A 12161-nucleotide genomic window follows, 5' to 3' on the forward strand; every position below is an offset into this window, starting at 1 on the left:
TTTTTTTTAATTGCATTTTTCCCCAACGTATCTGGGAATAGTAACCTGAAAGATAGGTGTGAATATTTCAGTGAACCTTCTTATATGTTTGAAAAAGAGAGTCTACCTTAGTGAATTATTATGTCTCTCTCTCATATAAAGACAAGGAAAGAAATGTATAATTAAATGTAACTTTGTTATCGAGTAAAAAAAAAATGAGTATATAATTGTTCAAGAGAGTCTTATTGAAGTTTGAAGCTTCCAAAGTATTTTATATTTCAGGTTTTAGTATATTGCCTTGTTCAGTGTCACTACTTCATCTGACTTAATAAAGTGAAGGGAAAATGCTCATTGTTTCTGTTTTTCCTGGAAAAAAAAAGATCTCTTTAATCTTTATTTAATGCAATCTTGATGGAAAAAAAATTGAAATTAATATATTATTTTAAAAGATACAAAGTAACAGTTTTTTGTGTGAAGGTTGCAACTGATTTCCATTTTTGCATTGCATATCACCAGGAAGACATAAGTTTAATCACTCTGAGCTGTTCCTTTCAGAAAATGTCCTGTAGATGTTATGTCACTGGGAAACCTGATTCTCATATTTTGACCAGAGAAAATGAGTCAGATTCTTGAGTTACGCCAATACACAGCCTGAAATGCGACAGATACTTCACAGACAGTAGTCTGGACCTCCTAGTATAAGTGCAGCATATGTCAACCAGCCTGTGTCTGCTAGGGTAGCTACCGTATCTTCAAATAACATGTCGAGCCAACAGACTTTCTCTTCCTTTGGCATATACGCCAGAGGTTTAGCCAATATACTGATTTCAGTTACAGAATGTGAATTTCTGAGTTCTGAGCTGTATCAACAGATTTTCATAGTCCAGATGGGACTATAGACAAGTCCTTGCAACTTTTTCAGCCTGTGAGTTTATCTAGTGGGATGAACTGATGTATTCAGTGCAGAAGCCAACATGCCTTGCTCTGCGCAACATTTTCATTTGTTTAGATACACTATTTTAACACCAATGAAAATTCTTAAATGGCATCTTGTGAAGTAAAGATGTCCTCTATTTGATTATTGTTGTTTATACATGTTTTGAGGAAAGCAGTTTTCAGTGATGTATTTTAATTCACTATATGTGTGAAAAGTGTATTTAGCATATTCATCACCCAGCCCAGTTGTAGCTTTACAGTCCCTTAACACAGTGTTTATAAATTGTGAAATTCCTGTAGAATCAGCTCTGTCTCACAGAGAGTTCTGCAGCTGTCCTACAAGCATTCTCAGGCAGAAAACAGTCAGTGTGGTAGCAAAGTGGACGGACTGGAGTAAAGACATTTAAAAAATCATGTCTTTGGTTTTCCTGAAAAAAATGTTTTCCCCCAAACACAAGTACAGACAACTCATGTTAGTCATCTTAAGCTTCAACAGTAGCTTAAGCTCTGTGATTGAGAGCAGCTTTCAGGCCCTGCTCTCCCAGTTCGCTATTCACTGGAGTCTTGCGCAGTTTCTTTGTTACAAGCAACTGTTGGAGGCCAAGTTGCAGTTCATACCTTCTTATTCTCTTTGGTGGGATCTGAGTGATGAACTAGTATTTTCCAAGTACGCTCTTATCTGTTGAGCTGCATTAATATAGTACCATCTAGCAAATGGATTTGAGATTGCTGGGAACTTGCTCCGTGGATGAAATTTGTCATGCCATCAGGCAGAGAATTGTGCAAACAGCTCACTCGAAGTTATTTGCAGGGATTTAATTTGCCAGGTGTATACTTATTAAAAATCATTTTGTGATGTTCTTAGATGATGCTGGAGTTAATGTATAGAATTGTAATGTAACTAACAAATAACCCCCAGCACCTGCCCTTGTGTAAGGAGCTCTCCTGAAACACACTTTTCTCCTCTGGTTATAACCAGAAATAAACCAGTTTGAGCACTCACATAGCAGTCTGCAGTCACCAATTCATGATGAGTGGGGGATGAGTAATCTGCTCCAAAGGCACATCTGTGCAAGTTAAACCAGTGGTGTAGATGTACCCATAATGAGCTTGATATTCTGGAATTTTGCAGGTAATTTTAATACTTTTTTTCCTGCTAAGTTTTTTGCGGTACCATGAAAGAGTATCATTTTACAAAGCAGATATTTGAGACATCATCTGAAACAATGCAAACCAACAAAATAGTGACAAAATGTTGGGAACAATTTAGTTTAAAGAAAACACTAAAAAGCATATTCTTTTGTTAAGATAGAAAATTGCCCCTCATCTTTATGTGGTGTGTAGGAAAGTAGAAAGATAATGTAGCATTGAAATAAAAAGAAAATAGGACTTTAATGAGGGCTTGATCAATGGTTTAATAAACTTCCACTCCCCATAATCTCAGTTCTATTGTTCATTTCTTTTCAGTGCTCATTTTATTCTCTATGAATTCATGCAGGTACATCTCATTAATATTGAAATACATAATAACAATAATACAGAAGTTTCAAATATTGTTGGAAGAAATCAGCCAAGCTTCAATTTATTTTATTTGGTATTGATAAACAATATTTGATGGGACAAATACAAGATGATAGTGAACTCGGCAACAATTATTTTTGCTGATGATCCACAATGCTTTGCAAGTATTTTGCAAGAATATTCAGTCTGTGCTCTAGGTGTATTTTCTATGCTGAGTTAAAAACTAGAGCAAAATGGTCCCTTGCTGAGACTTGAAATGAAACAGATTTCTACAGGTTTATTGCGGAACAAGTAGTAGCATATTTCTATAAATGAAATGATGTGTTGTGTCAGACAGTGACAAGACTGACATACCACCTTGTCTGCTCTCACATTAACATTAACTGAGATTTTGGACAGAAAAGTTGAGCAGCCACATGAGATGATGTAATCAAGCTATAAAATAGATGGGAGAAAAGTGGAGAGAGGAAAATGGAAACAAACCACTTAATTTACATATCTCAGATAACAATGGGATCTTTGTTTATCTCTTTTGCTTATGTTAAATCGTAGTACTTAATTTGAATCTTGGAACTTTAGACATAATTTGCCTCTTGTTATACTTGTCAGTATTTTTTTTGTTGTTGTTGTTATCTATATTTGGAGCTTCATACATTACTTATTTAGTAAGGACCTAACAAAAATGAAGGTTTTCTTGGAGTTGTCATGTGTTAGCACCTGGATGATACTTTTCTGGATTAAAAAAAGAAAAATTGCTAGAGAGTATGCTATTGCTAATTCAGTGAGATGTAGCTGGTAATAAGTGCCTCTACTTTTACAAACTGACACTGTTACTTTTGTTTTGAATTTGCTTCGTAGTCTCTCTTTCTCAGTATAAATTGGTCAGCTTTGTAATAGCTTTATTGAAATGTTTAGCATAAAGAGACCTTTCACTGTTGATGTTGTTAACTTCAGTCTTTTCTATGCCTTTCCTTTTTTTTTCCCTTGTCTCTGGTGACCCTTTTTTGTCCTGAGCTGCTACTATCCATAAGTTTTCCAGAAACCAGTCCTGAGCAGAAACTAATTTGCTGTTGGTTTACAGTCTCCCATGGAGGATTTTTCAGTCTCATTGCTTATGCTACAGTTAATCTATACTGCTCGTGTTTTTATTTTTCAGGAAACTGAAGCAGCAGTGCGGGCTAAACAGCCGAATGTGGAAGAGGTTTTGTCTAAAGGGTGTCATTTATATAAGGAAAAACCAGCCACTCATCCAGTAAAGGTAATGAAGCAACCTTTAGCAATATCCATTACTGCGTAATGGGTTATGCTTCCCCTGTTGTACACTTGTCCTTGATGTGCTCTGTTTAAAATCAATGAAAGAACTTGGCAAAGAGCATTTGTTCTGTTGTCACCGCATAGCCAGGAACAATGTAGTGTACCGAGCTAGAAAATTTTTGCATGTTGTGATGGGACTTTTTTATTTGACTTAAACATTATTTTACTTATTCAAGAGTAATTCATACTGAAACCAAACTTAAATTTGTTGGGCTTAGTTAGTTAGTGATATCAGATAAAGTCTTTTTAATCTACCTTATGTTAAATTGCACTTTCAGAAAATCTGTAAATTAAAAACAAAAACAACCAAAACCTTTTTTTTTTTTTGTAGACAGTGTAAGAGTCAAAGAAGACCCTTTGCTTTAAATTTTTCACACTGTGAAGGAGAGATAATAATGTACAATTTTACTACTGAGTAATATCTGCCAGAATTCCAGTAGCTTGGCTTCGCTCATTTTGTCTTGGAGCTGAGACCTCACTGGATTGATCCCTCCCAACTGTTCTCCCTTAGAAAAATATACTATAGAATCATTTTTCCCCCAGCACAGAAATCAGTTGGATAGTTTACACTTAGTTTCATAAAGACCATGTAGACCTGCATTGAACCCTAGCGTATCTAGGGTACCTGCAGAACCATGAAGCTGTAAATAATAAGCAAGCAGCCTTTCATGTGTGGTCCAGTTGCTGTTGGAGATCAAACTACTAGTAAGATCACTACTTGATTAACCAGAGCTTCGTTTTTTGTCTGATAACTGCTAATAAGGGATCTGATGATGAAGTGTTCACTCAAACTGTAATCGTGGCTTATCAATTATAGTAAGTATCTGTTGCAATTATGAAGATAGTAAACTTTGTATTTAAAACTTTTCCTAACCTACAGTTGTCAATAATCTCATTTCATAGAAAAAGATTTCCTCACCAAGTTAGGATGTCTGTACGTGACCTAACAGTAAATTTCTTGTGTTTTTTTTTTTTTCCATGTGTATTTGCCTCAACTTGTAGTTCCTGCTTTTACAAAACCTCCTCTAAGTCTTAAAATTCCCACCATCTGAATGGAGATTCGTAGCAGCATGTGGATGCACTGATTTGCACTGTAGAAACTAATTCATATTTAAGCATGTTTTAGCTTTTCTACTTTCCTGAACAGAAGTCTTTAGGAGCTCTTTTCCCCGCCCTTTTGGTATCTATGTTTGTTTTTTTTTGTAATGGTCAGTTCTGCTAAACAGTGGAAAAATACCAAGAAGGTGAACTGAAGGTGACTTAAAACTAGTGTGCTAATGAGAGGCTTATGACTCAGCATTGGGTGAAAATAGCACTATTGTTATTGGGAATAGAAACATGTCATCTGCACACTGAATGGATGATGGAACAAAAATCCCACTACAGTAGCTGTATTTTCTCACTGGGTAGCAGCCATCTTAGCATCTCTTACTCCACATTTCTAAGCAAAGAATGTAAAACAACAGAAAAAGTGAGATTTTGGCTTTCTAGTTTTTTGTAACTGTATTTAAAGAATAACAAAATGAGTGCTGACACTTGCAGGGAGAATTGGTAGCACTTGCTTTGATATTCCATTGATGAAAGCATAAATAGTGTGACATGATTCTGTTTAGGTCAAACTTCTGGTGTAGAAGTATATTCCACATCTGTTTTTTTACATGTTTGCATCAAAGACTGAAAACTGCTTGTTTCTACCAGATCTACTGGAACACAATCAACTGGAACAAGATAACTCTTAAAATAAACATTGATGTTCCTTGATTTGCAGTTCTGACAATGGTATTATAAAATGTGTCTGTAAGGAAATTAATAACTATTTGTTAAATAGTGGATATTTCATTTCTTGTCCCTCTTTAATTAGATGTTACTTTTTTCGTTACATTCTGGAGTTCAATTAACTGAACCTATGAAGTTAATTTCAGGTTCACTGTCTTGTACAGTAAGTAATAAAACAGTGTACATGTACTGTCAGGACTGCTAAATAGCTTTCTTAATAACGTAAATTTCCTTAAGCTTCTCCCCGTTTATGTCTTCTGCCTTTATTCTTAAGCGAGTAATTTCCAGCACTATTTGTTATTTGTATATTCTAATACAGACTTTTCAGACCAAGTCAAGATAACTTTCTACTTAAAAGGTATTTTGTGGCAGCAGAAATGATATATATTCAAATTGTGGTGTTTTTGAAAAGAAATTAATGAGGTTGCACAGGTAAGCACTCAAATCTCAGAAAATGGTGAACTGAAGATGATGTGGTGGCCTTGTTTTAGGTTGCCTAATGCAGCAGACAGTATGGGGAGCACTCACACTGAGAGCACCAACTCAGTACAAGAATTTTTTTCTTGTTTAGTTTGTTGTTGTAAGGCACACTTTTCTTGTGAAGTAATCCGTTTCTGCTGTGAAGAAAAATGGCTAACTCCCTCATAGGCTGTTTCAAACCAGTCATCACAGTGGTGTCTAAGTGCCTCATAAACATTGCTTTATTTTAGTTTTGTGTATTTGTATTTTCTAGAGAAATGAAGAAAAATCAAAAGTCAGATCAAAGTAAACGTATCACTAGATGCAAATATGGCGGAAAGAAAAAAAGTTTTCTTAACTGGTGACATTAAGCATACCTTAAATTTAAGCGTACCTTCAATTCAAAATAATTTCCCTGACAATTATGACAAAAATATGAGGGTTTACTTGAGACTAGTTTGTGTTTCAAGCAAATAAAATATTTAAGCTAAGAACATTTTCCCACATCAAATCATCTCCCATGGAACAGCGTAATGGTCTTATCTTTGTTTACATATGGGGACTGAGGCACAGAGTGAATTTAAATGTAGCAGATACCTTTATATGACAAATTTGAAACACTGACAACCAGGTACTTGAGCATGTTATTAAACTTTTTTTTTAATAAGAGAAATGCACAAACTTCAGTAATCCCAGCTGCAACTGAAATTGTGGAGTGTTCTGGAAATAAAATAGTAATACCTCTGCATGCCATTGTTTGACAACTTTGCACAGTGTTTGGTTACGTGAGATATCCTTTTTCTAGCTTCCTTTTTTTTTTTTCTGTCTTAGTTCACCACTAATCTTTCCATTCTTCTCAATAAATTACATTGAAGTTCTATGGCCTTTATTCATACTGCAGGCCTGCCCTGTCTTGGAAAGTGTCACGAAGTTCGAAGTGTTAATGCAGTCATGTGCATTGGGTCTGAATTTATGTTCATCATCGATTTTATTCTGAGACTTTGTAATCCTTTGCTGTTTATGTTTGCAAACTTTATAATACATTCAAAACACTCCAGTGAGAGTTTAAATTGAACCCTGTGGCTTTCTATTAAAACATAATTAAGTGAGCATTGAAACTGAGATCCACTCTACTTCTTAAACACCAGCAGTTATTTTTTATAATGTTAGTCACAGCCATGGACTTTTTAATTTTCATATCATTTTTTTGTTTTTAATTCTTATAAAAGTATCATCTTTACATGGTTAAAGAATACTGTTCAAGTCTTTCAAGTAAGCACTAGGCAGAAATGTAAGTAATGATCTGATTGAGTACTCATGTATTTAACATGTGCTTCATTTGAAACTTGCCCAGATGAAATATTTTTTATAGAGTAGACGATTATGAATTCTGTTTGTGTTAGAATTTTTCTATGCCCTTCAGTAGGAAGTCCCAAGAGTGTGAAACCAATATTTGTTATGTAGGGTTAAAGTCAGTCTATCTTCCAATGGCTTTATTTTGAATTTGTAACTTGTACTAGTTAACTAAATACTTGATTAAATATCATGTAGAATGTCCAAAATTTTTAGGCACAAAATTTGAGCTGAGGCCTTAATAATGTTCTTGATTATCAGTAACCTGTCCATCTTGATGTTATAATTGACTGAAATAAGGATATTTTCACACATTCGCAAAGCATGCTAACAGTGAATATACTGGAACTTAGCAATATAAAAATTCTTGTTGGCACATGAAGTCCTAATATATGCTGATTCAAGGATCAAAAAATGGGATAAGACGTGATCTTTTAAGCCCTGGCACTTTAGTAATCAGACACATTCATATTAGTGAAATGAATTTCGTGCTTCTGAAATGCATTTCTGTAAAGTAATCTTTACATGGATGGGAAGGGAGAGGTTATTGAGGTTACTCCTGGTTGCCAGTGCCAATACAGTGAACATAATCCAAGTCTCCTGAATAACAGCACTCTGAATGGTTTAATCAGGAAGGGATATCTGTGGCAAGGGAAAAGCTGCAGTTTCTTTCCATGACACTCTATTTTTCCTTTCCCATCTTTCTGATTAGGAGATAAGTAGTGATGTTGAGAAAGAGGATATAAGGAGTACCTTTACAACTCTGTTTCATTCACCTCAGTCTTCCATTTAAAACGCTACATCACTTTTCTGTCTGAATACTCCTATGTAGTTTTAGTGCTGTCAGTGAGATTAGTTCAGGTATGAATATTGCCTTCACTTTAATAGCACTGGGACTGACATTTAAAGGAAATCAATAAATCAATAGAAACTGTTCCTCAGTGCAACATATTTTAATTTTAATACTTGTCACTAAAACTCTAGAGCTACAATTACAGCAAAATTATTGTGCTTGACAAAGTGAACGTTTTAATGCGTGCATGCTAATTTATGGCAGATGCAAGGTTGGATCAAACTGTAAATTTGACAGGAGAGTTTGGAATCAGCTACTCTCTTAATAGTGGTGTAGATGTTGCTTCTGTTTTGCCATCAATGAAAACAAATCCCTGGCTCACATCCATATGAATGAAACAGCTACTCACAGTGAGAACCAGTATTATATTTATAATATTCATATCTTTTTCCTGAGTTAGTGTGAATATACAGTAAAACGAAGCTGGACTTAGACAGTGAAATCTCTTGAGCTTTTAAGGGCTCTCTACACCTGCTGCTGCTACTGAGTAGATACTGGTGCAGCCATCTACATTTTAGATCTGGAATGAGGTTCTTGGGTATGAGCAGTAGGAAAAAAATGTTAAGAAATGTGGGAAATATGGTTTTGTGTGCCAGTAATCCACAAATAAATAAAGTATGTATGAATTGTTGAATGTTATATTTATTGTGCATACCCTAATTGCTTTTTCTGCGTAGTCATCATATTCTGTTGTTGAAGATAACTTCTGATATTCCTGACTCTTTATTTTAAATTTAATGCAGTTTTTAAGCTACTCTTAGAAGTAAAATGATTTTGTGGTACAGTTATATCCATTCTCTTCTGTCCTATCGGAAAGCATTTGCACAAAAAAAATCTCCAGGACTTAAACCAACCAATGTTTTTGTTTCTATTGATAAGAGATATAAAAGAACTTTGCAGATTTAAGAGTACCTTTGGCGAAACTTAAGTCAAATTCAATAAACAGTCCCCAAGGCATCAAAATGTATGCCTGTGTACACACTTCGATTTAATGTTTCTTCTTCTTGACTCCTCTCCTACTGACCCCATCTTGTTAGATTCAAGGTACTTAATCATCATTCTTAATAGACATCCTGTTTCTATTAGGGCTAGGTAGTACTTTAGACTGTCTGATCATGACTAGGGCGTAGGAGTGCTAAAAGCACCGCTGAATGGCATTGGAATACTGGACTGTTATCACAGTGTTGAAGGAGTTGGAAGGGACCTCAGGAGGTCACCCAGGCAGGCGTCCAGATGGGTCTTGAGTATCTCCATAGGAGGAGATTCCACAACCTCTCTGGGCAACCTGTTCCAGTGCTCTATCACTCTTACTGTAAAGAAGTTCCTCTGTGTGTTAGTACAGAACTTCCCATGTTCAAGTTTTAGGCCATTACTCCTTATGCTATTGCTACACACCACCTTGAGAGCCTGGCCTCATCCATTTGCCTCCCACTTAAGTTTAGGTATTTATATACGTTAGTCAGATCCTCTCTCAGTCATCTTTTCCTCAGGCTGAGCAGACCCGGGTTACTCAGACTTTCCTTGTATGTGTGATGCTCCAAACCCTTTTATCATCTTTGTGGCCCTCCACTGGGCTCTATCTAGGGGTCCCTGTCTTTTTTGAAATGGGGAGCCCAGAATGAGACACACAGTGGTCTAAATGTGGCCTCACCAGGATAGTCAAGGGCTGGCTATGTTTTTTGGTTGTTTTTTTTCTTTTTTTTTTTTTTTGCTTCGTGTAACAAATGATCAGGAAGCAGCTTGAAAAGAAAAAGCAGTCTTCATTTTAAGAGTTTAGAAATGCCAGCATGTAATTAGCATGCTTCATCCTACTTTGCAGTCCCTAGAGTGTGGAATAAGTATGGGGTAGAAACATCGTTTTTGAGTCTAAATGCCTCTCATGGTTATCTTAAGATTGATATAATTCACATTCCAGACTTTCACATGGGTTTTGTTTAAAAGTAGCAGCTTAGCCATTGCTCAGGACTGTTTACGATTCCTTGAGGTCTCCTAAGGTGTTTTTTTTTTCTTTTTTTTTCAATAGATAGAAGAACATGTTTTGAATTGCAGAGATTTTATTGACGTGATTTTTAATACAAAATTCCCCTTCCTATTTTAATATAATAAAATGAACATCTCAGGTTTATGATGATTAAAAACAGAACAAAACAGAAAGCTTTTGTTTGGAAATCATCCTGTGTCCTCTAAGTCCATTAGGGAACAATGCAGGCTGGGAGGGTAAGGAGGAGGCCTGGTGAGAGGAACCAAACAGAGCCCTGAGTGGGACTGGGTATGGAGCCTCAGTGGGGCTGAGGTTGGTTAGGGAACTCTATGGCCAGAATCCGGTGGCATAGCCTGTAGCTTGTCCCTGAACTCCAGCAGGCAAATTTCTGGGAGACAAGATGCTCTCAAAATGCTTTCCTCTCTTTCCTATTTGTGAAAATTAATCACTGTTTCTATGTGGGCTGTTGTAAATTCAGGTGGTCCATCAAATGGGGGAAAAAAAGGGGGATGGGGGAGGAAGTTACATTTATTAATGCATTATAAATTTAATGTATTTTTAACTTCTACTCTAGAAAAAATTAGAAGACTTGAATGCGGACTGGAAGGCAATAAACCTCTTAATTCTACAACTGAAAGAAAAGCCAACATTCGGAGAGCCTGCCCTTTCCTCTCCAGGTGTCTGTAAGTGTTTCATTGTATACATCTAAAATTAGTTAAGTTACACAGTTAAAGGGAAAATGGCTTGAGACAGTCTAAATTCATTTTGCATCTGTTCAAATTTTAGCGTTAGCTTGTAAATGGGAGATGTGCTGGTATGGAATTCAGCTTGTTTTTTTTCTTTTCATTTTTGTGTAATGTGTCTCAGAAGACAAATTTGTTTATGTATTTGATGAAATGATTGCAATGTGGTTTTGAAATTATTACCCGTTTCAAGGTCTTGTTTCTTTATTCTATGTAGAGAAAACATTATAATTTTCTACATTCATTTATTAAGTAAATATGATGAAAGAAAAAAATTGTTTAAACTAAAAGGTAATAATATAGGTCAAGTAGATATAAATTTACTACAAAATGAAATTCTGAAAATAATTTTTATATATGATAGACCAATGATCTGGGACTGTTTCCAGACAAAGTATTCATATTCAAAGAAAGGATTGTATGGAGATAAACTTTAAGTCTGTGGGTGACACCAATGGGTGTCCTGAGTTGTTCATGAACATGCAACTAGAGACTTGGTTTCCATTTAATTAAAATTATTTGAACAATGTTTTGTTTTGTTTTTTATTTTTTCCTTATATCTCTTTGCACCTGCAGTCTCACTACAAGGACTACAAATTCATTTTCCTACCGCTTTTTCTTTGAAGTGTATTGATTAAGCTTGGGTGGAAAAGATACATAATTGAGGTACTGGGCTAAAGACCGAGTTTCTAAGGTCAAGATTCTTTACTTGATAGTAAACTGTCATCTCAGTTGCTTGGAATGAGGAGTGTTTTTCACCCATGAAAGGTGCAAAGCTGCTTGGCAATTCTGCTCAGATCTGGGAGAGGTGTCTGCTACTCTTAGGTTTCCTATAACATAGGCTGTAATACAGTGATAGAATCTCCTGGAATTTGATTGTTTGTAGGATGTTTCTCTCGCTTTTAGCATGTTTTAATGGATAACATATGAGAAAAACTGATGCTGGGGAATTCTGTATCTTCTGCTAGTGACTTACTATTATAGCAAAGAAGAAAAATCTTTTCCTGGGAATTAAATAATTGCACCATTTAGGCAGGATCCAGAATATTCAGTTTCAAAGGACAAATCCAGCTTTTGTCAGAGTTGTGTTAATTCAAGCAAAGAAGATGTCCTGCTTAATGATGTGTTGAATCTTACTATATAGGAACTATAATTTATTTTTTTGCAATTTAGAACTGCCATGGTTCTAGTGTTTATCTTTTGATTTTCTAAAAAGGGGTAAATACCACCAATCTTTTTTTTTTTA

At 35.5% G+C, this 12161-nt stretch overlaps 1 protein-coding gene across 1 annotated transcript in view; it reads left to right on the plus strand.

The window, feature by feature from the left end:
* Positions 1 to 12161, plus strand: part of DMD (dystrophin) — a 1000055-nt gene that overhangs the window by 638852 nt on the left and 349042 nt on the right. The window contains 2 exon segments of the mRNA XM_031557153.1: positions 3593 to 3694; positions 10747 to 10855. Of these exon segments, the coding sequence (XP_031413013.1) occupies positions 3593 to 3694; positions 10747 to 10855 (211 nt within the window).

This window comes from Meleagris gallopavo, chromosome 1 (assembly GCF_000146605.3).
Source record: "Meleagris gallopavo isolate NT-WF06-2002-E0010 breed Aviagen turkey brand Nicholas breeding stock chromosome 1, Turkey_5.1, whole genome shotgun sequence".
In the NCBI taxonomy this organism is placed as follows: Eukaryota; Metazoa; Chordata; class Aves; order Galliformes; family Phasianidae; genus Meleagris; species Meleagris gallopavo.